A 25,548-nucleotide genomic window follows, 5' to 3' on the forward strand; every position below is an offset into this window, starting at 1 on the left:
GCAGATGCTCATTTGGTATTTATGGCAGGGAGGGAGGTGCTGGGCGTGCTGAGGTCTGGCCATGCTGTCCCTCACCTGTTTCAGCCAGGAGCTCCCCCAAAAGCAGCTCAGACCATAAACCCAGGACTGGGTTACAGACAGACGGACACATGGACACAGAACTGGCCCAGCCGCTCTGCAGCAAAGCCCCATCGCGCTGGGGGGGACGGGAGCGCTTGGCCTTGTGCTGCTTGCAGGCAGGATGAGGCCCAGAGCTCGCTGGGGTCCAGGGAAAGCTCTTGCTGACCCCACAAGACCTGAGCTGGGGCTCCAAAGGGCTCCGAGCGCTCAGCACAAGCCAGGAGCACCGAGCTGTGCAGTTGGATGGCCCGGGATTTCAGAAGGCAAATTACCAATTCCGTACCTTGAAATTAAGAAGCTTTGCTCCCTTTTCTAGCGGCATTTGCCTTAGAGCCATGTGCCCACAGGACATGGTGCTGTCAGACACCATCACCCGCAGCGACTCGCGGCCCCGTGCGGCTCTGCCGCGGCGCTGGGGCTCTTACCAGCCACTTGCGAGTGGCACAAAGGGCCGTGCAGAATCCCTGGATACTGATGAGGGGCGTCTGCTCTGCACAGAGACCCCCAGCCGTTCTCCACAGGTGGTCCGAAGAAGGAATTCCAATGGAAAGGTGAGCTACTCATTCACGGAGCAGCTTTGGTGTTAATTTACGGGATGCTCCCAGCCTCGGGTTTGCAAGAAGACGACGTGACGGTAAAAGGTTTTGGAAGATGCTGAACTGTGCCGCGTGGGTGCCAGGTGAGGCGGCAGCCATGGCCCTCGCGACTGCAGCCGCCTGCACACACAAAGACGTGGGTTTTAAGCGATAGCTGCCCTCCCCTTCCCCGCTGCTTGCGAGAGGACAGCATTCCTGTCTCGCATTCCTCAGCCACTGCTGAGATGGGGAGGGGAGACCTGAGCCAGGGGAAAAAAGCACCAAGTTTTAATTAGGAAAGTGCTTGTGTGGTGCTGGTGGGCAGTGCGGGCAGGGACAGAGAGCAGAATTGCCCGTAAAGCAAGACAAAGTGTATGCGGAGCAGGTAATAAGGATAATTACACAAGAGCCTGTGGATCTAAGAATGTCAATGAGACATCTCCGAGTTGTGGAAAATCAGTGTTTTCCCAAGAGACTCGCTTAGGGCATCCGAAAGCATCCGAAAGCATCCGAAAGCATCCTTCATCCCGCGTGGGCAGGGACTCGGGGCGCTCCCTGAGAGCTGGTTTGGTCCAAGCGCTGCGGAACATGGGGCAAAACTGCCGGTGGCCGCTGGCTCCGAGTCGGTTTGTGAAAGCTTTGAAGCAGAGGAAATCCCCAGTGTGACGGTGAATGGAAAGGGGAGAGCGGTTTGCTGGAGAGGCAGGTTTTGCACCTCTGCCCGACAGGGCTGAAACAGCTCCGGGCGGACGGACGGGCACTGATGCTTCTCCAGCTCAAATACCCACAGGAGACTGAATTACCCATGGCCAGTATTTGTCAGGGGATAAAAACTGGGTTGCTGACTCCAAACAAACAGGGCAAGTGCCACGAGGCGAGCGGAGCCCGTCCGCCCCGACCCGCAGCCGCACCAGCCTTTGGTGGGACAGTGGAGCCCAAAAATCTGCTTATTCTTGTAAAAGTGTTGTTATTACAGCACAAACACCTCGGCAGCACGGTCGGGTTCACAGCCCGAGGTCGTGTTACTTCTACCACGCCAGTTTGTGAATGGCACATCTATAAAGTTCACCGTGGACTTTGCTGTTGATTTAAAAAACAAAAAGGCATTTAGTGATGGGCACCAGCATTGGGAAAATAAAAGAGGCTGGGGAAGGGGGAGCTGGGAAGGAGTTCCCACAGGACGGCTGTTCCCAGGGCCTGGCCAGCCTGGTGACCTCTGGGAGTCCTCTGACCTTCAAATACCCTCCCCGAACCAGTTAAATATATATAAATATATCAAAATATGGAAACAAAAAGCTTCTTATTTCATGCACTGAGAGTGCCAAGTGTCTCAAGAGCCAATAAAGAACCGTTGCTCCAGGGAACGCGGAGCTGTGTTGCAGGTAAAACACAACCAACCTCAATCTTTACCCAAAACTTGAGTCAATCCCAAAGTTCAAAATAAAAAAGAATTTTAAAAAAACCAAACAAACACAAACCCACCACAACCGTGAGGTTTTATATAAAAAAAAAGGAGGAAAAGTGCGGTTACGTGTTTCCAGTGTTCTCCCCGGTGCTGGATCGCAGCCTGGACCACAAGCCGACTGTTCAATGACTGGGATTCTGTGATTGAAGACAAGCAGGAGCAGCTGGGTACCCGCACCCATGGTTTTCTGCCTTCTCCCAACACCCCATCACCTCCATGGGCTGCACGGCACACGGGGGAGGACAGAGCCGCTGCAGGGATGGGAAAAGGCACATCACCCATCACCTGTTTGCATCCCCACCAGCCTTCACCCAGATGGCAAAGAGCTGACAAACCTCCCCAAAACGTCTCCATTCAACAAAAGCAAAGAAACAGGTAAAATTACGAACCATCAGAGCCAAATCTGCTCTACGCTGGGACCGGGACAAAGAAAATCCACACTCCCGTGACACTAACCCCATGAGCTGTGTGTTTTATACTTAAGTTACTTAAAAAGAACTTTAAAGCTGAAATGCTGCTACAAAGTACATTGTGTGCTCCATCGCGAAGATAAATTTATTATTTAAACTTGAAAAGGTGGCTCATCTAACATCTATTACAAAAAGGAATAAAAACACACACACACGCAGCGAGATTTTCAAGGAGGCCAGTGATTTAGTGTCTCTTTCTTTCTCTCCCCACACTTCTTGCCTCCTGCACAAGGATCTATTGAGAAGCTGCAGAACAAACGTTCCCTTATGCAGCTCCAAAAAAGTCTCCGTCAGTTTGTCTGAGACAGCTGCCTCCAAGCACGCTATGGTTACTCATTAACCGGGTCTCCCAGGGCAGGGGAAGAAGGAGTAAACTGAACAGACCCTAAACCGGAGACGAAAAATAATAATAATAAAAGAAATACAGCAGGTGTCTTGGAAAATAAAGTGGAAAAAACAGGTGGCACCGTGAGCACCTCCAAGGCAGAGGGTCCATCCGCCGTGGGCAGCGGCTACCGGAGCAGAAGGGGACAATGACATGGGGGGTGAACGTACGGGGACAAAAGAGTAAGATTATTAAAGGGAAAGAGAAGAAAGAGAGGGGACAGAGAGGCACTTGTGCTCTGCGATGCTTTATGTGCTCAGGGTGCCGGGGGGGGGGATTACTTCACTGTGGCGATGCTGCCGGGCTCTGCTCCCCAAAGGAGGGGTCCCTTCCCTCCCCCCACTCATTTTGCATGAGAATGAGGGGCCGAGGGGCTGCGCTGGTTGGGAGCCCTTTCCAGAGGGTCAGTCGGCTGCACTGCGCTGCTGGAGCATCCATCCCAGGCAGGAAACAGGGATGGAATGGTGTCCTCCTGCATCCCAGCACCCGCCTGCGCGTGGGTTTCCACCTCCAGCACCACCAAACCATCACTTGTTCTGTTGGGCTGTAAGGGCGAGATGCCTCATCCCGCAAAGGCTGGGTGGGATTCTGCCCTGTGCCCATGGGACCGGTCATAGAATCATAGAATCATTTCAGTTGGAAGAGACCCTCAGGGTCATCGAGTTCAGCCACAACCTAACCTAAGTCCAGCACTAAACCATGTCCCTAAGAACCTCGTCTAAACACCTTTTAAACACCTTTGGGGACGGTCGATCCCCTGGCCGTCACCACCCCCTTCCACCATGACCCTTTGCAGAAAATCCCTCCCCAGGGGACGGGGGACACACAGCCCTGGAATGGCGGCACCGTGCGCCTTCATTTCTCACTCATTTTGGGGAGAAACAACCAGGAACAGGCGCTGATGCACATGGCAGCTCCATGGCAAGGAGGGGGTCACTGCCTGCCGGGTCCCAGCCTGTCCCCAAGGCCTGGGGACACTGCCCAGGCCCCTGCCCAGGGGAGCGGGGAACGGCTGGTGCCAGCCTGGCGACTCCACGAGATCCTGACAGAGAACAATAATTACACTCGCAATAAAACGCTGAATATAGCTGTGAACAACAGCAGTAAATCAGCCCTGCCTGCCACTCCGAGCCTGCTCCGCGGAGCCTCGGTCACCGCCAGAATGAATTCTCTGTTTTCGCTTTGCCCAACACGCTCTCCCTGGAGATAAGGGGGGGGCAAGGGACTGTAATTATCTCCCTACCTTTTGTCATGTGCTTTTTTGAAACAATGAAGGGATTGCAGTGCAAGGGATGGGGCCGGGATGGAGCAAAGCTCTCCCGCAGGACCGCAGCCCCGCACTGTGCAGGGTCCGTCCGAGCGGGGCCGGGGGCACCTTGTCCCAGAGCCCATGGGGACAACCCAGACCCGCAGATCACTGTCCCCAGGGCCACCAAAATCCCCGCTGTGAACCCTCCCCGTGATGCACCAGGAATGCTGGTCTGTCCCAAGGGCTGGGATCTGCTGGGGAACGGGGAGACAGAGGCTGAAGGCGGCTCTGTCCCCATGCAGCTCAGCTGGTGCTCCAGTGGAACAGGTACCTTGTGATTAGAGGGTTTTGGCTTTTACTTTTTTGAAATGTTAAACATCTGGAGCTCAGCGGTACAAGGCAGCCTTTGTGCAGCTGGGAAATTATCTGCAATAAACCAGCACTTGTTTCGGAGAGCTTCAAGGAGAGGGGGAGGGAGAAAAGGAAAAAAGATGGGAGAGAAGCCACCCTGACCGGAGGAGGAACCTCAGAGCCCTTCTCGGGTCTCACCAGCGTTTTCCACCCTGTGTGGGGTGTCTTGCTGTGTTAACAGCAGCCTGAGACCCTGCAGAGACCCCTCTGCGGTCACTGAACTGTAAACCTTTGCAGAAGGGGTTTCTCAGCCCAGCTGTGCCCATGAGAGGCACACGGTGCTAAACGGCCCTGTGTTCCTGGCCATGTGAAATAATTGTGACTAATTATTCAGTATTTGGCTCTGGAAGGGACATCATCCCCTCCCAGCTCGCAGCTTTGCAGCAGAAGGTGGTTTTTCCCCGCTGGTGTTTTCAGATTTCTTGATTTAAGAAGCGCTGATCAGATAACGATGATTATAGTATAAAAAGGACCTGAAAATTGGATGTCCTTAAGAAATGAATGGCCAGCCTATACTCATGCAGAGCACAGGGGGCTTGAGGAGCTGCAGCTCCATCCCCAGGGACAGGACAGCTGGACCACAGCATCACATCAGGTGTCCCTGCAGCCAAGTCTCTGAGCGCCCCATGAAGTCAAAGGGGCTGGAGCTGCTGCCGGCTGCACCGGAGGAGGAAAAAATCCCCCAAAATCTCTTTGTCTCCTTTCCACCCACCAGTGCTGCCTTTCCACAGCAATTACAGCGGCCTCGGGGGCTTTCACACCCAGTCACCTGGGCCTCCTTTTTCTGAACAACTTAATTTGTTTAATGACTCTGGAGGCCCTGGGGCCCCCTTGTTGTCTGGATTTGTTTCCCTGGTCTCTGAAGGGTTTTTCTCTTTGGTGGGGAGCAGCCACCCCCAGAACTGGAGGGCTCTTGTGAAACCTGCACCAAGACAGGTTCTGAAGTATATGCCCTGGATTCCTGGGGATCTCTGACCTCCAGGGACACGCCAGTGACTCTGGATGCCGGGAAAGGACCTGGGTTTGTCCATCCGAGCTGGTGGGTTGGGCTGGAGCCAGATATGGTCTGGAAAAGAAGGGGGGAAATAAAGCACGTTATGAGATGCTGCTTCATGCTCTTTGTGATGCTCCAGCCCTCACTGACATTGTAATTTTTGGAAATAAAAAGGGCTGGGGATGCTGAAGGGTTTTGCCCACGCTGTGCAGAGCCAGGGGAGCAGCGCTGGGGTTTGGGGATGGCAGAGGTGGGGGGCCAGTGAAGATGGGGGTCCCGCACCCCTGCCCTTACCAGCACCTCCCTCCATTGTTTCCCAACCCGTGTTTTTCCCTATGACCTAATCTTCCCTTGGCTCTCGCTGGTAATTTTATGGCAGGGAAATTATTTTGCAGTAAAAGCAAAGCAGATCTGGGCCATTCTCTTCCCTCCTGTTTTCACAGGAGTTTTGGAGCGGCGGTTCTGTTTTCTGCTCCAGGCAGAGCACAAGGATCGTACAGGAGGAGATGGGGAGCGAGCGTGTGTTGGGGCTGCAACACTTTCCTTGTTCCTGTAAGAACACGAGAAGGAAACAGCGAGAGATTTAAAGAGTTTCCCCCATCCAACCAGCTCTGGACACAAAAGCTTTTTAGTTATCATCAGCATTTTGTAGTATTATATTAAAATAAACCTTCAGGCTCAGTTTCCTGCTTTCAAGAATGCCTCGAATGATTCTAAGGCTCAGAAACATAGCCCAGAAATCTCAACCTAGGACATAGTAACGACTGCCATCCACACTGTAAAAGCCTTGAAACAAGAAAAGAGGTCCCAAGATTGGAGCTGTGCAATAAGCAGTTCCCATAGTGTGTAATTTTCCCTCTTCTCCCATTAAGAACAACCCTCCGGACTGATGGGGCTTCACCCTCGTGTCGGCACTTCCCACCCCACACAAGAAACTGCGTGGAAAACGTCCCTGTGACACAGAGAGGAACCTTCTGCAGTCACCACCTTCCACCTGTCGGCTAAAATTAGGGGTTTTAAGTAAAGCAGCCAGGAGAAAGGCAACCGGGGGGTGACCTGTGAGCTACGGTTCCAGTGACCAGCATGGACACCTTTTCGAGGGCTGTTTGGCTGCACAAGGCTAGATACACACACTTGGAAAGTGCCAATATATCCCAAAGAAGAGAGGCTGGCACTAAATCTCCCCTAGAAACTCAATGACCCTGTAATATCTGCCCTAGGAAAGGGAACCCTGAGCCATAGTGTCTCTGCTGTGGTTGGGGGTCCATGGCCAGGGCGATGGGCTGGGGGCCGGAGGAGGAAGAGGAGCCGCACGTTTGCTCCAGAGCCTGCGTGTGAGCGCACGGGAGAGAGAGAGAACGTCTCAATTTTAATTGCAGCTTCGTTGCCAAGTACAACAAAGTCCGCATACAAAGAATAGAAGTCATTTTGTCTTCAGGTTTGAATTGTTTCTTTCCCGAGGGGAGAGGAGGGAGGTGAAATCCATTCCTTTACAAGCAATGACTCAGGTGCTACAAACTACCCTGGGCGCGCATCTCGCAAGCCCGAGTAATGTTTTGTGCTGTGTTTTGTTTGACGGCATGAGCCCTAATAATGGGATTATTGTTCGGTTGCGTGCAAAGCCCTCGCTCGAGGTTTTTCTGTCCCCGCCCAGCCCTGCAATCCGCAGCCGCCTTCACCTTCCCCGGCACCCGGCGAGCGCCCGGCGCCCACGGACGGGCTCACCCACCCATTCCTGCTCCCTGAGTCATGGCACCGGGCACGGGGTGACGTGCGCCGTGTCACGACGGTGCAGGGAAAGGAAGGCGGCCATCCCTGCCCCGGTGGCACAACCGTGACCATGGCCCTTCACCACGCTCGCTCCAGGGAAGAGCAGCAGCCGAGCAGGCGTCGTGTCACGGTGACAACCTCTGTGTCCCCACATGCCACCCACCCGGAGCTGCCTGGCATGGCACCAAGGTGGGATTTGCCCGGAGCAAAGGGGACGGCGCTTTCTCCTCGCACCGCGACTCCAGGCAGGATGGATCAGCCACATCCCCGGAGGGAGAAGCTCAACGCTTTGTGTTCCACACTCTCAGCTCCAAATAATCCCCTCTCCAAAGCCCTAATCCGCCGGCAAACACGCGTACGGCGCCGCGCACCCGAGCCAGTGCAGCCTCCCCAGCCACCGCGCGCTCCCCATGCGCTCGGGCGCGCATCCCGCGGCTCCCCTGCCCCATTACACACCGTGCCCACGGTCATTCTGCAGGGCAGAATCATCATTCTGCGAGGCAGAAATGTCTCAGTGGTTCAAAAAAAGAAGCAGCAGCACAAGAAAAGCAGCAAAATACACCCAGTGTTGCATTGCTGGGCTTTTTTGCATCTACTTTGCTGGGCAAAGCTCTCCCAGCCCCAGCTCCATAGCCGGGCACACCCGCCAGCTTTTCAAGCATCCCAAGGAATAGATATATAATTTCATTTGCCTCCAGGGTACAAACAGAAAAGATCTTCATACGTGCTTTCTGCATCACCCTCCTACAGGTCCAATGTACATAATTACCTCAACTGGCTACATCTTAAGCAGGATTAAATGCTTTAGGTGATATTATCTCGCAACAACCTGATTACAAGGCTGCCTTTAAATATATAACATGGGGGTTTTTTTGTACCAACTTACATCACACGCCAGAAATTGAAGAAGAAAATACACAAGTCTGAAAAAAATCCCGACCTGTGGACACTCCTGAGGTTTTTAAGTTTCTGGCAAAGGCTTTTGGCTGAAAACAGAGGGTTAAACGCTTTACAAACACTTCTAGTGTGCCTAGAAATGAGGTGGAGAGCGGTGAGATTGCTCAGCTTTGCCACAGTGGCCATAGGGCAACTTGGACAAGCCAGGAACAGTTAAGCTGGAGAAAAGAACCGTAACAGAACACAGGGAGGAGAAGCAAAGGTACAGCTTTATAGCACCCGAATAAATCAGTGCAAACTCTGAATTTCCCATTTATTGAAACCAATCACAGTTAAAAGGTCAAATCCATTGGCAAACAGCAGTTTTGCATCATCCACAGTGACACACAAACGAAGTACAAATGAAATCCAACCAAGAGAAAAAGAACCAAACAGAAACGCATGGCTCCAGCTTAGTTGATTCCTTAGTTTATTCAAGCCTGTTCCCCTCGGCCGCCCTCCCTGCAGCTTCTCCAGCAGGACGCAACGGTGGTTTGTGACCCCCACATTGCAGCCCTGCTCCCCCCGGGCCCCCCGGCCTGATCCAGGCAGCAGATGGGTGATGATCCAGTTATTCCTGCAGAAGGGTCTAACAAAACCCTTTTGCCCAAAGAGAGAAGCATCCTTAGCGCAGAGGGAGAGGGTTTGCAGCATCCTTCCAGTTTCGAGGCTTTGCTCCTCGCTCAAGCGCATCCCTGGCACGATCCTGCCTGCTCGGGAACAGCCGTTCGACAGGAGATGCTTGGCAAGCAGGGGGTGAGGAGACAGGGGCACGCGGTGCATGTTCCTGGCTCTTCAGGTGGGATAATTAATCCACCCTGATGAGTTGTTCCATCCCGCTGCTGCGCAGGAAGACGAGAGCTCCCGGCACGCTCGGCTCCTGCCGCAGCTCCGGGCTCTTCTGCAAGGTGAAATGTGACCGGGGGCATCACTGGGAACAACCTGCGCTGGGTTGTGGGGGGTTATGGACCATTGGAACCAGCTGCCGTAAACCAGCCATCGCTCGGTACGGCCAGAGCCACCCATATGGAAACACATCCTGCTGTACCCGTCACGGAGCACATCATCAACGTGTCTGAGCACGCCTGCCCTTTTCAGAGAGGACAGGCTAGAAAACGCAAATATTCTTATTGCCCTTTTTCTTTTTTGCAAGAGAAAACCTCAAGGTATTGGACACAATGTGCTGGATCAATGCCCCGCTTCAGAGACAAATTTAGGAAAAGATATTTCCCTCTTACAAAGATCCCAAGAAAATTCATTTTTATTTGCCTGGACTATTTGCATCCATTAAAACTAATATAACACCCAAAACCATTCCCGAGGACCAGCAGGATGCACAAGACCCGTGATCCCGCAGAGCACTGCCCGTGTTATCCTGCCCTAAAGCTTTCCCTGCCTTTCCAAAGCAGCGTAAGGAGTTCGCTCCATTCAAGCACCTTGGTGCTCAAGCACGGACCAGCCTAAACACACCACAGGGAGTTTCTAATCTTCTACAGAACAAAGATGATGAGAATCCAGACTCAGAGCGACCAGCCCAGCGCGGCGGGAAGGGATGGGGTGACCTGCAGCCCGACTGATGCTTCATCCAACAACCCTCCAGAGAGGAAAGGAAAAATCTGGTGGCGAAAGGAAACCAGGACCTGCGAGGAACCACCCGTATTTGTGCTTTGAAAACCATCGACATGACATTGGAGGGGAGGAAGAGATATAAAATCATAGGAAATCAACACCAAACCAGATCAAAAAAAATATATATACAACGCATGTCCAGTTCCACGTGGCTCTGTGTCTTCTCCTGCGCAGCGGGCGCTGCCCTACCCCAGCCCAACGTCCAGGGACATCATCACCACGAAGCCCAGGATGGAGGTCCAGGACGCCAGCTTCCCGTTGCCACTGCAGGGACAAAAGGGGATGGTGTGAGCTCTGGGGAGCCAGGACCGGCTTTTTGGCTGGGGAAGCGCTGCTTTATATCTCAACTGGACAACCAAGGGTCTTCCAGCCTCCCCTGTGCTTCCCCCATGCCTATCCACCACCAGTGTCACCGCGCGGTCTCACCTGGTCTGTGCCTCGGGGATGATATCGTCCATCACCACGTAGACCATGGCTCCGGCGGCAAAGCCCAGGGCATAGGGGAGCAGCGGCTCGGCCACCACCACGGCGAAGGCACCGAACACGCCGGCCAAGGGCTCCACCATTCCGCTCAGCTGCCCGTACCTGCAAAAATCCCCACTCAAAGGCACAGGAGCCAGGGCTGAGGGGCTCTGCCCCCTGTCCCCACATCTCCCCCAGGGTCACCATACCCACCCAGCCACACCAAGCCGAGCCACCTGGATGATTTTACACAAGCAATGATAGTGGTTTGACCAAACCTGGCTGATTTGTCTAGGACGGGAATTAAGATGAAATCTAATTCCTTCTCCTGAGAGCTCTCCAGGATTTGGGCATCCAGCTCATGAGCAGGGATGGCTCAGAGAGGAAACATTTCCAACCAGCACAGCTCAGTCCCAAAGAGGGCATCGGGCACAGCCTCAACCAGGACAAAATGGCCTGAAGTTGGAGGACAAACAAGGGAGGTTGAGGTTGGATCTGGGGAACGATTTCTTCCCCAAAGGGCTGTTGGGCATTGGAACAGGCTGCCCAGGGCAGTGTTGGAGTCACCATCCCTGGAGGGGTTGAGCAGACACAGAGATGATGTTCTTAGGGACATGGGGCAGTGCCGGGGGTGGGGTGACGGTTGGACTCAATCATCTTGAGGGGCTCTTCCAACCAAAATGACTCTATGAAATTGTGCTCTTCCTCCCCATTTTCTTTCCCTCTAAGACCGTTTTAACTCTCCGGACCATGGGAACTCCCTTCCCAGCAGCAGCGATCCCAGTGCAAGTCCCAGCACCCACTGAACCAGACGTGGGTGGGAGGGAAAGAAAGCAAAGCGGGAGCAGCTTCCCCGCCGCCCCCGGCCCTCCATCCATCACCTGGCGCACGTGCAGGAACACGGCCCCGCGCTTGCAGGGTTCGCGCCCTTGGCTTTTTATACCTCGAGGAGAAGAAAAAAGTGGGTTTGAAATCCAGCCCAGAGTGAAGTGAGAGGAAAAAAATGAAACAACATTTAAATAATAATAATAATCTAAAAAAACCCACCCTGTTTAGTGCAGGATTTGGGGAGCTCAGCTGAAGCGGGATGGGGTGACACCGGCATCACCGAGGAATCCCCCGGGAGCTGGGCGCTCGGACCAAGCAACACGGATGTATATGGGGTGGAGATCTATAGGCACCTGCTCACCAGGAGCGTGGCTGAGAAGGAGCTCAGCTTACCAGAACGCTTTCCATGTTGAAAAGCCAGCGCCGCGCAAAGGCAGGCTGACGGCCAGGCCCTCCGGGAAGTTCTGAATCCCAATCCCGATCGCTAAGTTCCTATGCAAACAAAAAAGCAAAAATATACAGAGACATACATATATAAATATATATATAACGTGCAAAGCACAGCCTGGGGCAGGCTGCTGGCAGCGAGGGGAAAAAGACAACATTATTAAAGATCTGCCTTTGGAATGGAAGCGCAGCTTGCCCTGCGGCTCGTCATGCTAATATTTGACATGAACACAGCAAATTTCATCTCCAAAGAGCTCTGCAGCGTTTCATCAGCTTCAGCACCAGCGCTGGGAGCGACAGAGACCAGATGGAGGAGCAGGAACCTGTCCAGGGACGAGGAGTTTCCAACCTGAGGCATCCCAGGAGCTGCAGCATCCCTGGACCCGGCTTTTGGGGCAATCAAAGTGACACGGGAGGAGGGATGCGGCTGTGGGAACCACTGAGATAAGAAGTCTGGTAACAGGGGTTAGGAAGGCAGGCAGGGTGAAGTTAAAACACTCCAGGTAAAGCCCCGTGTCGCCAGCAGCAGCAAACACAGCTCTTAGAGCTGACAGCCGAGGGATGGTTTGGAGGGATGTCCAAGAGTTAGGTGAGGTTTCTCCTCACTTGTCCTCTCCCCTTCCATACTTAGACCCAGTAGCTATTTCAGCATCCACCTCCAGAGCGCCCAGTGGGACCAGCGCATCACCTGGAGCTTATCCAGACGGGGAACAGCTCTGGGAGCAGCCGGTGCTCACGAGAGGTGGATTTGCAGCGGGAGGGTTTGGTGCATCCACAGCCCGTGTGCCGGCACCTCGTCGAGCTGCTCCCAGCACCACCGGGATCTGCTCCAGCCTCAGGAATGCTCCTTTCCCTCCATTCCAGCTCACTGGGAGTTTGGGAATTTTTGGTGAAAGAGAAGATAGGATATGGGTTGGTTTTTTTAGCTCTTTCACTCAAAGAACAAAAGTGTTGCAAGCACCCAAGCAAACAGGGCTCATTTCTCATGGCGTGGGCTCCCTACGCCGAGCGCAAACGATAACTTGTTCCACAGTCAGAGCGTTTCTCCCATCGTGGCTTTGCTGGTGTGTGCTGGTGGAACTGCCCACGGTCCATCCCTGGGGGACACCGAGACCGTCCCATGGGGGTCAAAGCTCCAGCAGTGAGGGGACAGGTTGGGACCTGCCCCAGCCCACGGCTCCGAGCGGGACCCGGAGCTTCTCCACAAGGTTCCTTTGCCGGCAGCTGAAAGCTCCTTTTGCTGCTTTAAACACTTGTTTCCTATTAGTAAAATAAGACTGGTGAGAAAAAATCTCTCTGGGTTGTTTAAACTTCTAGCAGGGTTTACAGAAGAGGGGAGGGGAAGGGGGAGAGGCTGTGGGTTTCCCTAACCAGGACAGGCTATTACAATCAAAAACATTATTCAAGGGAAAGAGAGAGAGAACCGAGGGGGAAAAACATCCCTTTTAGAAAACACTGGAGCCGCTGTCTGTGCGCTGGGTTGGTTTTTTTTCCTCCTTCCCTCGCCTTCGCACAAAGCAGCTATTACTGGCCCCGACCACAACAAATTAACGGGGTGGGAGAGGGAGGTGTGAATGGAGGGGTCTGTATGGGATGGGGGGTGAGCCGCCCCTCACTCCCTGTCCTGCCGGGAGGGGGGACCCCGTGCTGACCCCTCACCCCATGGGAGAGAAAGCCCAAGGGACAGGGGAAAGGGAGATAGACAGCCCGCAGGAGCCTGGCGGGTGCGATCCAGCAGCAACACAGACCCGCTGCTCCCCGGCCACCCCCCAGCCCTCAGCAGGGTGACAGCAACACGTGTCCCCTCCCAGGGCAAGATTTTAACCCGTTCTCCCAAGAAAAGCAGGTGTTGGCATCACGCTGCATGGGTGCCAGCCCTCGGGTGGACATGGGGTGCAGGAACACAGAGCTTTGGTGCGCAGCATGGCAAGACCCTGAACACAGGGGTCCATGCATGTGGGGTTTCTTCTGACCTGGAACACCCATGGGGGAGAACGGACCTTCTGGGCTCAGCATCAGGCTGAGAAGGTCCCCGTGTCATGTCCTGGCCTACAAAGGTCTTCTGCTCACCACACTCCTCCACCCCGAGGACGTCAAACCTTCCTCCCACCGCAGCTCTGCCTCAACATTTCTTGGACTCTGGGGCCTTTTGACCCTTTTGCAGGGACTCTAATCTCATCAGGACAAGGACACCTCCATGACTTCATGGAGGCCAGGAACACTTAAGCCTTCCTATTTGCTTTGCCTCGGTTCAGAGCATGAAGGTACCTCCACTCGCTGCTCAGGCCACCTCTGTTTGCAGTATCTCAGGAGATGTCCAGGTGCTACGGCAAAGCAGATTTACCTCCAATACCCCAACCGTGAAATGAAACCATCCCAGGGGACATTCCTCTCCCCCTTCGCCGCGCACACCTCACACCTTCTCATAGCTCCAGTGTCGAGCTGACGGCAACGCGGCTGGTGAGAAAGCGACGGAATCAAAGCTGCATTGTGTACGGGGAAAACAAAGGCGTCCTTATTACGGAAATAGGTGGGGATTCTTGGAAGGCTTCCCCCGACTGCAAAGAAACACGTTGTAAAACAGATGCACAAAGCTGGACTGGGGCGGCTTGGCCCAGGGGAGCCGAACCTCCACGTGCCCACGGCGAGCTATGGGACACAGAGTTGACAACGGGGACAGGAGCTAACGTAGCCAGAGAGACAACCGTCAGAATGAAATGTTTGGAGACATGAGGGTCTCTGAAGCGAGGAGGGTGGGGAATAACCGGTAAAGAGGTGTTAGAAGGAGATCCCGTCTTGTCTGATGGGTCACCCATGTACCGGTAGGAGACACTTTGCAGAGAAGGGGGATGACCTGCGGCTCATCCCCAACCCACCAACATGTATCGATGTAAAGAGAGAGCAGCCCAGGGGAAACTGCACCGGACTCTCCCTGGGGACGTGCGTGTCCCGTTAGCAGCTGTGCCACCGGCACCCTGGCCAAGGCAGGAACGGCACTTGTGTGTCTCCTCCATTTGGGAACAATGGCCTCAAGTGTCCTCGGAAGCATTAAGGATCAAGAAGCCAACGTGCACTGGACATGTTACCTCTCCCATCTCTCTGCCTGTGCTTCTCCACCTATAAAACGGGGCTGAAGACAGTGACGTTCTCCATGACCTTCTTGATCTGGGACCAGAACCGTCACCGGGACACATGCCACCCACACGCGAGCTCTGTAGAGTGCCAGTGACACCGGGTCTCACGGGACAGACGGCTCTGCCCTCGCGCTGGCTCATCCTCCGCTGCAGCACAGCCCAGGGCTGCGGATTTAAGGAAGAAAAGGTAAAACCACAGCATCCCGATGGAGCTCCGCCGAGGACCAGCTCCTCGTGGTGAGAGGGACAGGCTCCGTGTGCCCCGGGACCGGCGCGGGGCTGGACCTCCTACCCCTGGCTCGCCTGCCAACAGCTATGGCACCACGCTGGGAGACTGCAAGTTCACTTTCAAAAAAAAGTTGGCATCTCTGCATATTTGCAAGGTCAAGGCACAGAAAGCCTTCTATAAGCCTAAACCCTTGTTTTCAAGGGCCTATTCTTTTACAAACTGATTATGAAAGCAGGCTACATATTCTTAACAAGCCCCTTTTCACTACAGCTTTCAATTCCCTCCAGTGTATAATGTGCATGTGTATTCTTGCATGGCAGGGCCCTTACATACTGTTTTGATTGTTATCGTCGTGCCATGAAAGGGCCGATTGTTTTGGGTTCCCGGGATTACATCAGGGCTCCCGCTCGGGCCGCCCGCCGAGGTGTTTGATCAGGACTCGCAGGTGGGAAGGAGCTCAGTGGCCAGCGCAGGAACCGCCGCGTTCCCCGTTCCTGTCCTACCTGTTAGACCGTGGGGAGCTGCGGGGGGACGGGGTGGCCACGGTCCCCTCCGTCAGCCCCATGGCCATCGGACCACGCTCCAGTCCCCGGCAAACAGCCTGACCCATCCATGGCTGCTCCCACTGCTTTAAGTGATGGGTGTTTTAAAAGCCAAATGTGTAAAAGCAGGTGGGAGGATGTTACTCCCACAAATTTCCCCTTGATAATACACTATCTTTCATCTCAAACACTCAAAATGATTTAAGAAAAAAAAAGTGGATACAAACCTACAGTGTCTCGTCCTCCTGAGTGCACCCACCAGCCCTGATGGCCATGGGAACGCAGAAATGCACAATGTGTGGCCCCATCCCATGCAGGGGATGCAGTGTGTGGCCCCATCACACGGTGCCTCGAGCCCAAAACCCCTCAGGTCTCCTCCCCAGTGGGAAAGGAACAACCAGGCTGGTACACACTGCACCATTTCCCAGTTACGCAGATGTACAAACAGATTGGAAATTATATCTGAGTGAAATCTGAAAAAAATAGGCATCCTGTTTCCATTTGGATGTCAAGAGCAAAACCTCTTCCCAAACCACACCACGAGCGAGCTGCTTTCCAAACGGCACCAAAGGCCGGTACAGCTGAAGGGAAGCAAAGGGAAGAGGAGAAGTGGCAGGAAAGAGTTTGTGGCGCAAAAGATCAGGAGGCAGGAACGGGTTGGACAGTTGCACGGACACCCATCCCCAACGAGAACCACAAAAGCACAAGATGAGACGGACATGGGTTTGAGCCCTGCACATCCCAATGGAAACACACCTGCTCCCCAGAACGTGGCCCTTTCGGCACTGCCACTTCCACATCTCCTCCTCCCCTCCGCATGGCCGGGGCTCCAAGAGCTGCATCACCCGGCCAGCAGCACCAACCGAGGTGACAGGGATGGGTCTGTGCATGAAGCACCCAAACACATCCATGTATCACAGTATCACAGTATGTTCTGGATTGGAAGGGACCTCAAAAGATCATCTAGTCCAATTCCCCTGCTGGAGCAGGAACGCCTAAGTGAGGTTGCACAGGAACATGTCCAGGTGGGTCTTGAATGTCTCCAGAGAAGGAGACTCCACAACCCCCCTGGGCAGCCTGTTCCAGTGTCTGTCACCCTTACTGAGAAGAAGTTTTTTCTCAAATTTAAGTGGAACCTCTTGTGTTCCAGCTTGATCCCATTGCCCCTTGTCCTATCATTGTTTGCCAACGAGAAGAGCCTGGCTCCATCCTCATGGCACTCACCCTTTATATATTTATAAACATTAATAAGGTCACCCCTCATCACCCCTCATCATGTGCCCGAGCTGGTTCCATCTTCAGGTTATATCACCGAGCTAAAACATGCAGGACTTCTTTTTTTATTCCCTTTGGCGTGTTCTGTGTCCTGCCCGCAGCACACACAGCTCTGCCAGATTTGTATGAGCACTCGGGCTCTTCCCACCTACCCTCCCAAATCCCGCTTCACCGACAGCAAACCCAGAGCCAGCTCCTCCTGCATCTCACAGTCGCTGCATCCTCCTGCGCTCCCCGGGGAGGACCGAGCCCCCGAACCCTTCCTGCGTGAAGCACCAACCCGTTATCGTTATGGCTTAATTGGCCCAGGAAACTGAGGTGCACGAAGGTGGGCAAGCCCTGGGAGGCAGCTGGCCAAAGGTGCCAGGACATCGCAGGAGATACACGGTGCCACTGAGGGTTGTCACCCTGGGTACCAGGCGCTGCCAGCGTGGGCTCAGATGCCCCACAGGGTATTTCCTCCCCCTGGCAGTGAAGCTGGGGGGACTCAGCAAAAAGCCCACAAGTCTGGACACCTCCACCCCTTCCGCTGTGCCCCAACACCCGTGACTGCCAGCAACAGCAAGTTCAAAACCTCAACGTCATCCGGGGTGGGTGACAGGGGACAGAAACCAGGGCCGTGCACGGCCAGTGGGCACGGGGCTGGTACGGCAGCACAGATCAACCGCCGCATCGCACCGAGGGCTCCCTATTGTCCGAGAGCTATTTATTCCTCCGGAGTTTTAAATTCTTTATTCTTATCTGCCCGGTTATTTATGTAACTGTTTGATTTATGAGTCAGTCTCACGCACAGGGTAAAAGTTCACGTCTGCCCCGCTCGGGGAAGCACAAAGACACGTTTCACGAGCTCCGCGCGCTCTGCTCGCTCCTCTCTGTCGCCGCGTTCTGATCGGGGCTGCGCAGCGGGAAAGGCTCGGGCAGCCTCGGCGCTTTAAACCGCCGCCAGATGAGAGTGTGAACACGACCGGTGAGCGCAGGATCCCGCCAGCATTGGCCGGGCTTTGCCCGGCTCCCGCTCTCCAAGCTGGTACCTGCAAAACCAGCAGAAGACGTGAGCGAGCGCTGGACTCACACCCTGCAAAACCACCTTTGCAGGAGACACGATAGCCGGGAGCGATGGCCCTTGTCCCACCTGCTCTCGCGGCACCTAATGGAAAGCAGAACCCATCACACGGACAAATTGCCATTTGCACAGTTACTCCTACCTAGCTAAAAAGTTAACGGGTACTTATGAACGGATGAAAACATCACGTCCCATTCTCAGCATCGCTTCCCCGCTTGCTGGAGTTCAATTTGAGCCCTGCGGACAGCCAGCTCCGAGGCGCCCTGCAAATCCCACCAAACTGGTACAGGCAGAACAGCACCAACCATAGAAACAGGAGTCTGGGGATGGGAGAGTTCGCACCCATGAGCTGGTTCCCAAAGGTGATGGCTGGGGCAGAAACGACTCCAAGATCACCCGTCCCCAGCAGCCACCACGGAGCCACCGGCAGCACCTCCCACACAACCATCACCAGGAGGTGCCGGTTCAGACCCTACAAGTCAGAATCACCTATTTTTTAATATCTTAAGACAACCCTCACGTGTTAACCCTCGTTAACCCCATTTTAAACAGCGCTGGGCTGCGGAAAATTTAAATTTTTACATATTCATACAGGCACACCCATAAATAAAGCGGGATTTAATGATGTGGCTGTATTGATCTCAGGTAGGGCTGGAGCTGGAGGGAGATACAGAACCCTATAAAGGCTGTTAAAATATTTCATAGAAAATTAAACACACACAGAAGCTGGGTGGTCTAAAAGCAGGGCTGGGATTATGGCCCACCTATCCAAATTCCCAATAATAGCTGCCAATTAACGTTTATAGCTTCATGCGAAAACGCCAGCCCTCTCCTTTTTGTACGAATCTTCAAACTGCAAGCACGTTTCACACAGAAGATTATTTCACATGCCATGGAAATCTCAGTGCAAATTACAAGCTGGGGGGGGCAGGGAAATGGTGTAGGGGGCATTTTTTAGGGCTTGTCCTCCAGAGCTGGGCAGCCGCGGGCACACACGGCCCCGTCGCTGCCCAAAAACAGATGCCTTGAGTTTCACCCATCCTCTCTCAGCCGGTACCAGGGTGATGGAGCTCAGCATCACCCTCGCTCCCACGCCACAGCTGCGCCAAAGGGCTCACAAACCATTCCCGTGCGTCCACATTTACACCCTGATGGGGATCATTAGCTAAGAACAAAATTAAAAGTCCTGAAGCAGTTTCTCCTCTCCCCTCTCCTGCAGCATCGCTGTTAAAACGCACCGGGGAAGAGCGAGAGCGGCAGAGCAGCTCCTTTATGCAGCCTGAAAACCTGGAACTAAACAATTTACTAACAGCTGTAGCTATAAAAGGCCCCATTATCGCACCGTGTACAGTAACAATGTCTTCATTCAAATCGCTTCCCCTCCTCAGAGGGTTTATTTTTAAACCAGGCTGCGAGAGAGAGGAACAGGCCACTGGGGCTGCAAAGACCCAACCTGGTGTTCAAAGTGAGCCTTGTTTGGCATTATCTTGGTAAGATAAACAGGGATAATGGCTTTTTCTTTCTCCGCTTTTTTTCTTTGCTCTCTTTTAAGGTGAACAGGAACGGGTGCACTTTGCCGATCAAAGCTGGGGAAGGAGAGACCTTTGTGGTGAGGTCCTGGACAACACACACCTGCCAGGTTTGGGCTGTTGGGGCTGGGGAGGGAGCAGCACCCGACGCTTTGTCCCGCGGGAGCAGGGACCAGGTTCAAGGGCAGGTTGGCTTTGGTGCTCACCTCCCGACTGACCCATCCTCCCCAGCACCCGCTGCGATCGCATCGCTGTCCATCCTCCATACGGAGCATCACGCACAGCCTGGACCACCACGGAGAGCCGGCCCCAGGACCCCGCTGTGCTCCTCCTCAGCTGCTCTCCTGCAAAATGCCAGAGGATGACATGAGGACATGCCATTGCTAGACATGAGGAAGAAATTGCTGGCCCTGAGGGTGGTGAGAGCCTGGCCCAGGTTGGCCAGAGAGGTGGTGGATGAACCATCCCTGGAGACATCCCAGGCCAGGCTGGATGGGGCTCTGAGCACCCTGAGCTGGTGCAGATGTCCCTGCTCATGGCCGGGGTGGCACTGGGGGAGCTGGGAAGGTCCCTCCATGGGTTCTTGCAAAGGCAGAGCTGAATCCTCCTCTTGCAAGGCTCTTGCAGCACGCAGCCACAGCTTGGCCAGAAACCATTTGGCTGGCCAACAGCACACCCAGGAACGGGCTGGGCAGCTCCCCACAAAGTCCTCTCCCATGAGGGTGAGAAGCCAAAGAGCTCCACATGGGAGCTGCTCTGGGCATCCCCTGCCCTTCAGGATGTATCTGCAGACCCAGTGACCACCACCGAAAGGGGGAACGCAACCATTACACAGACTTTCCACGGAGCCAGATGTTGCTCGGGAGGCCAGCTGTCTCTCGTAAGTATTACAAATCAACCAAAAACCCTCCTCGGTCTAGACACTTGAGCAAGGGAGAAGGAAGAAGTGAGAGAGAAGAGGGGAGACTATTTATACAAATGGTGATGTAAATGCCAACAGCCAGCGAGGGATTTGCAGCCAACAGCCCGGCTCCCAGCCAGGCTCTGGGGATCTACCTGCTCTCTTGGGTGTTCTCCTCCGCCAGCCCGGGCAATGGACAGGGCTGCACACCCACCGGGCTGCCAGCGCCTTCAACCAGCCCGGTTCACATAAGGAATGGGGCAAGGAAAGAAGAATGAGTGTTGCCACCAAACCTGCCTGCACCAATGCAGTGAAGGAGCCTCCAACACGCAGCCACAGAGCCCGGGGGATTCTGCTCACCGGGCAGGTTTCCCCTGAACTGACTTCAACGCTGGGAATTTTGGTTTCTGAATTGAAGGAAAGCACAAAGCACCTGTTTGCTCTAGAAGCCCCTCCACCTCCTCCCATGTGGCTGCTTTTGGAAGATGTTGCCCATCGCTCCCAGCCCTGCCCGGTACCTCTGCAGGGTCCAGTACCCTCTGCAGCTCTGCCATTCTCTCCTCGGCATCTCCACGAGCTCCCCAGCAGCGTCCCCAGCCCAGAGCGACCGGGCTGCCTCGGAAACAGCAGCTGCCCCTCAACAGCTGAGTGACGGAAAAGCAGCCCCGGCCAAAGTGACTCTCTGAGAGACTCAAAGAGCAGAAAAAGCATCCTCCGAAAAGGGCAGCTGCCCCCCAAGCTGGGCCCTGACCCTGCACAGGGATGGGGGAACGGACCCCCCCAACCTCCCCAGCCTGGCAGGAGACAGGACCAGCATCGTGAGGCCAAGGTAAACCCTTCAAGACGCAGTTTGCTGCCAAGAACCACCACGGAGCCGCTCTCCCAGCTGCAGCCCTGCCTGATGCAGGGTTCCCTCTATCTGGGGGGCTCAGCACGGCTCCCCCACATCTGCTCGACACTGGGACACAAGCACCTTCCCATGGCCCGGGGGACCCGTGGTACCGCAGGACAGGGTCCCTGCTGGGCTCCAGGGACCTGCTTGGCACCGGGGAAGTCTCCACCAACTTCAGTTCGCCCTGAAGCCAGTCTCCAGCACCCCGGATCGCTGTGATCAACCCGAGCTATGGTTTTTGAGGACCAGGAACGCATTCCAGCTCTGCTCCCGACCCCAGCACTGGAAAACAAGGTCTTTGCTCCCTGCCCGCATCTCTCCCCGTCAGGGGCTGAGCAACAAAACGCTGCAAGACCCCAGATTTAACCGCCCGGCATTGCACCAAAATGAGAAGCAGGATAATAGACTGTCCAGGCACTGCAGGAGAACAAATGATTTCCTGGTGAGGAAAACATCTGGTGGCTTTGAAGGCAGCTCAATAACAACACCGCAGCACACAGAGCTTTCCCACCGCATTTTCACGCGAGATGCCGGGAGCGCCGGCCGCTCCAGAGCTGCGCCGGGACAGGCCGGATGCTGCAGTGCTGCTGTCAGGATGATTTCCTTATTCACACAGATAATGATTTTCCCCGGATAAAGGATGAAGCCAAGACACCTGGGGTGGAGGAAGCAGTTGGAACCCACCTTGCTTCCCATGCACCCGCTGTCTTTCCCTGTCGACCCAGAAGAGGCGTAACACCCGTTTACAATAAAACCAGTTTCCTGATGGGCGCGGAGAGAGCCTCACGGCTTTGCCAGCCTCATTTCATCCAATGCCCAGACCCGTTCTTCTGCCCGAATTGTGCATTTCTTCCCTTAAAGCAAATCTGTGTGTGTGCGGGTGGGATATCTGCACCTGAGGCTTCTGCTGAGGTTCAGGAGCCACAATCCTGGTTTGTGCTCACCAAACCCTTCCAGAGCACCAGCGTGGTGAAAACGCACCTTAGAACCAACCCCACCACTCATAAAAGAAAAGCCCTCGAGAAACGTACCCAGCTCATTAACTCCCACTTATTAATAAACATCGACCTTCAGCAGAGGCTAATTAAGTGGTGCTTAATAAGCATCTTCCGACAGTTGTTTTGTGGCCGGCGGCAGTGCCGCTCTGTTCCGCACCCCGGGCAGGAGCGGGACCTGCCTGGGATCCCGGGAACCATGGAAATCCCCGACAGCCCCACCTCACCCCACCAACAGGTGGGAGTTTTCCATTAGATGACTCTAAGATGACGGCCTTGATCTGATAAAGAGGTCAGGATTCAAACCCACATTGTGATCCCAGCCGAGCAGCCTCTTCATTAGCTCCACTGTGGATCTATTCATAACCGAGAGACGGAGGCTGCATGTGTGCGAACGAGGGAAAAACTCCGTGTGTCTTCTGCTGTCTCTCAGACCACAATGATTTCCATTCATTCAAAGAAAACACAGTATAAAATTTTTGCCTGGTTTCAATCTCCGTACATTAATCAAGCCTATTTTTTTTTCCCAGCCTGAGAGACGCAGCGTGGGAGGTGCGGGCTGTCCCATGGAATAATATTTTCCAAGCCATAGTCAAAGTCTGCTTGTCAACTCGAAGCCTCTTTTCTGTCTGTTTTACCAAAGCTGGACAGGAAACAATCTGTGGGCACAACAGCCCAAAACAAGGCCAGCATTCCCAGCAAAAAGAGCCGATGAATGGGAACCATTGTGCTGCGGTGGAGGAAACATAACCAGCATCATCGGAGGAAAATCATATATCTGTTTATATCGCTTCCACGCTCACCCCCAGCATTGCAGGGAACGTGGCCATCGGCACCACAGAGCCCCCAAACTCCCTCTGCTTCAAACCAGAGGCAGCAGCGAACACCCCGCAGCCCCTCGCCCCTAAATGTCCTCGGCTCCGTCCTACGGCAGAGGTTCACCACTCATTTCCCTGCAGCATTTTTAACCTCTCTAAATTATTTGCATCCACGGTATCCAAGGAGGACCCAGTGCCCAGACCACCCATGACTTAACCAAAAATTTCACTTGATTTTTCAGACTTGTAGCCCCTTTATATATAGCATCTGCTCAGAGCCATTTACCGCGTTTAACTCGGTATCGGTTTCACCTATTTGACCGTTCTCCCGCTTTTGACGGAGCAGCGCTCTGCTGGGCGTCTGGCCAGCAACAAAAGCCACATTTGGGAGTCCCGTTAGACCCGGGGCTTGTCCTACAGCCCTGCGAGACACCGGATTGGCCTCAAATCTGCGCAGAAAAGGCTGTTTGGAACATGGATGTTACCACCTAGTGTCAGCCGGGAGAGGAGCAGCCAAGGGGCCGCGCTGTGCGCTCCTGCTCAGCAGCAGGGACAGGAGCTTTGTGCCCTGAAACAGGGCAGGATTTTAAAATGCACTTCTGCAGAAGTGCGTTCTGTCTGTGTTTCATTCTGTCTATTCAGTTCAAGTCAAACTTGCAGGTATTTCTTGCCTGCAACCAGCCAAGTTATTCACTTTTAAGTTCTAATTCATCTCCTATTTTTGACGGAAGAAGCAGGGAAGCGGCTCTGCCCCATCCATGTCGGGAGCATGGGAAGGTGCCTAGACCCCCCAGCACACAAAGCAATAAAAATGCAGAATATAACAGATATTAACAGCACCAGGCTCGGCTGTTCAAACCATCGCACGGGGAGGTGTTTAGTGAAACAAACTCAGCAAATGAACGCCAAAGGAGGTGAATGCTTTTCCAGACAAGGCAGGAGTTGCCCGTCACGGTCAGTCCGGCACATACCGCGGCAAAGCCAGAAGCCCCTTGGGCTGGGGACGGCTCGCAGCACCAGTTAACATTAAAATTAAATGATCCCTCTTGTCAAATTCAGGCCTTGCTGGTTACCCAGGACCTGAAAACACTGCTGCACTTGAAATCATATTTTTTTATGTTTTATTTTCTGGCATACTGGGCAAGGTGGGGAAGAGGATAACCAGCCCCTAGTGCCGATCCTCAAAGGAGGAGTCTCTGATGTGGAGGGAGAGAAAAAGAGAGATCCCCAGGGACCCCATCTCCCTCCGGCTTTCGTGTTTCCAACCAAAGCATAGGGTTGGACAGCCCTTCCTGCACCCCTGCCCGCACCCCTGAGCAGCCGAGGGACGCGCAAATCCAGCCCCTCTTCATCTCAGCAGCTCCAGCTCCATCTGGTTCCTGTTAAATCAGCCACACAAGGTGGAGAGGGTTTACTCCCCCCGCGCTACAGTGTGCAAAGAGGGGGAGGCAAAAGAGCTTTTTTAAGACACGGCTGCCCTTCTCTTTACCTTCCTGCCTGGAAAGCAGCCAGGAGCGGCTCACGCCTCCCCGCTCACATCTGGAGGGGACCGTCCCCTCCGGGGCTCCCCGTGTGCCCCACGCCGGGCACGGCTCCTCCCCATGCACTTGCACTGGGTCTCGCTCCTCTTCTGTCACCCCAGCAGCTTTGTCCTGAGATGCTATTTCCAGCCCGTAGGACTTTCTGATGTTTTCATCCTTGTGAGGAACTGGGCAGGAGAACCACAGTCCTGCAGCAGGATGCTCCCCACCAAGGAGAGATGCTTCCCACCAAGGAGGGATGCCCCCCAACAAGGAGAGATGCTTCCCAACAAGGAGAGATGCCCCCCAACAAGGAGGGATGCCCCCCAACAAGGAGAGATGCCCCCCAACAAGGAGAGATGCCCCTCGACAAGGAGGGATGTTCCGCAAAAGCCAGGGATGCTCCACAGCAACCAGGGATGCTCCCCAGGATCCCACTCCAGCCCAAGGAAGAGCAGCAGCTCAGCACCCCACTGGAAACACCCCAAAAGCAGACATTAGCTCATCCTAAGCCCCGTCTAAGCTGCCATAAAACACACATCAGCTTTCTGAAAAAGGCTCAAGCGTGCTGCCCAGCCAAAGCAGTACCAATGCCCACCTGAGCACAAAAGCAAAGAACTAGCCCCACCGCCGAGATCCCACCTTCCTCGGACACAGGACACAGGTCCCAGCATCCCCTGACAGGTCAACTAAAGTGGGTTCTCCCCACACCACAAACCATAAGTGAAACAAGTGGCAAGGCCGCGGACTGTGATCCAGGGTGAGCCCTGGAGCTGGCGGAGGAGCGAGATCGCAGGAACGGAGCCTGCACACCCGGTGGCAGCAAAGAAACGCGGACGAGCGCAGGCAGGGGCCGCGCAGACAGCACCCAGAGCTCCGGCAGCTTGGGGTGATGGAGAAGAGCGGAGG

The 25,548-nt window shown here is 54.4% G+C and overlaps 1 protein-coding gene across 1 annotated transcript in view; it reads right to left on the reverse strand.

The window, feature by feature from the left end:
• Nucleotides 1-10,189: 10,189 nt before the first annotated feature.
• The window catches only part of SLC39A11 (solute carrier family 39 member 11), a gene marked incomplete at its 3' end in the record, with an annotated part of 80,135 nt that continues 64,776 nt past the window's right edge, over nucleotides 10,190-25,548 (reverse strand). The window contains exons 8-10 of the mRNA XM_080356364.1: nucleotides 11,688-11,786; nucleotides 10,431-10,589; nucleotides 10,190-10,268 (exon numbers count right to left, since the gene is read on the reverse strand). Of these exons, the coding sequence (XP_080212490.1) occupies nucleotides 10,190-10,268; nucleotides 10,431-10,589; nucleotides 11,688-11,786 (337 nt within the window). The remainder of the gene's footprint in view (nucleotides 10,269-10,430; nucleotides 10,590-11,687; nucleotides 11,787-25,548) is intronic.

This window comes from Nesoenas mayeri, assembly GCF_963082525.1.
Source record: "Nesoenas mayeri genome assembly, chromosome: 19".
Lineage (NCBI taxonomy): Eukaryota > Metazoa > Chordata > Aves > Columbiformes > Columbidae > Nesoenas > Nesoenas mayeri.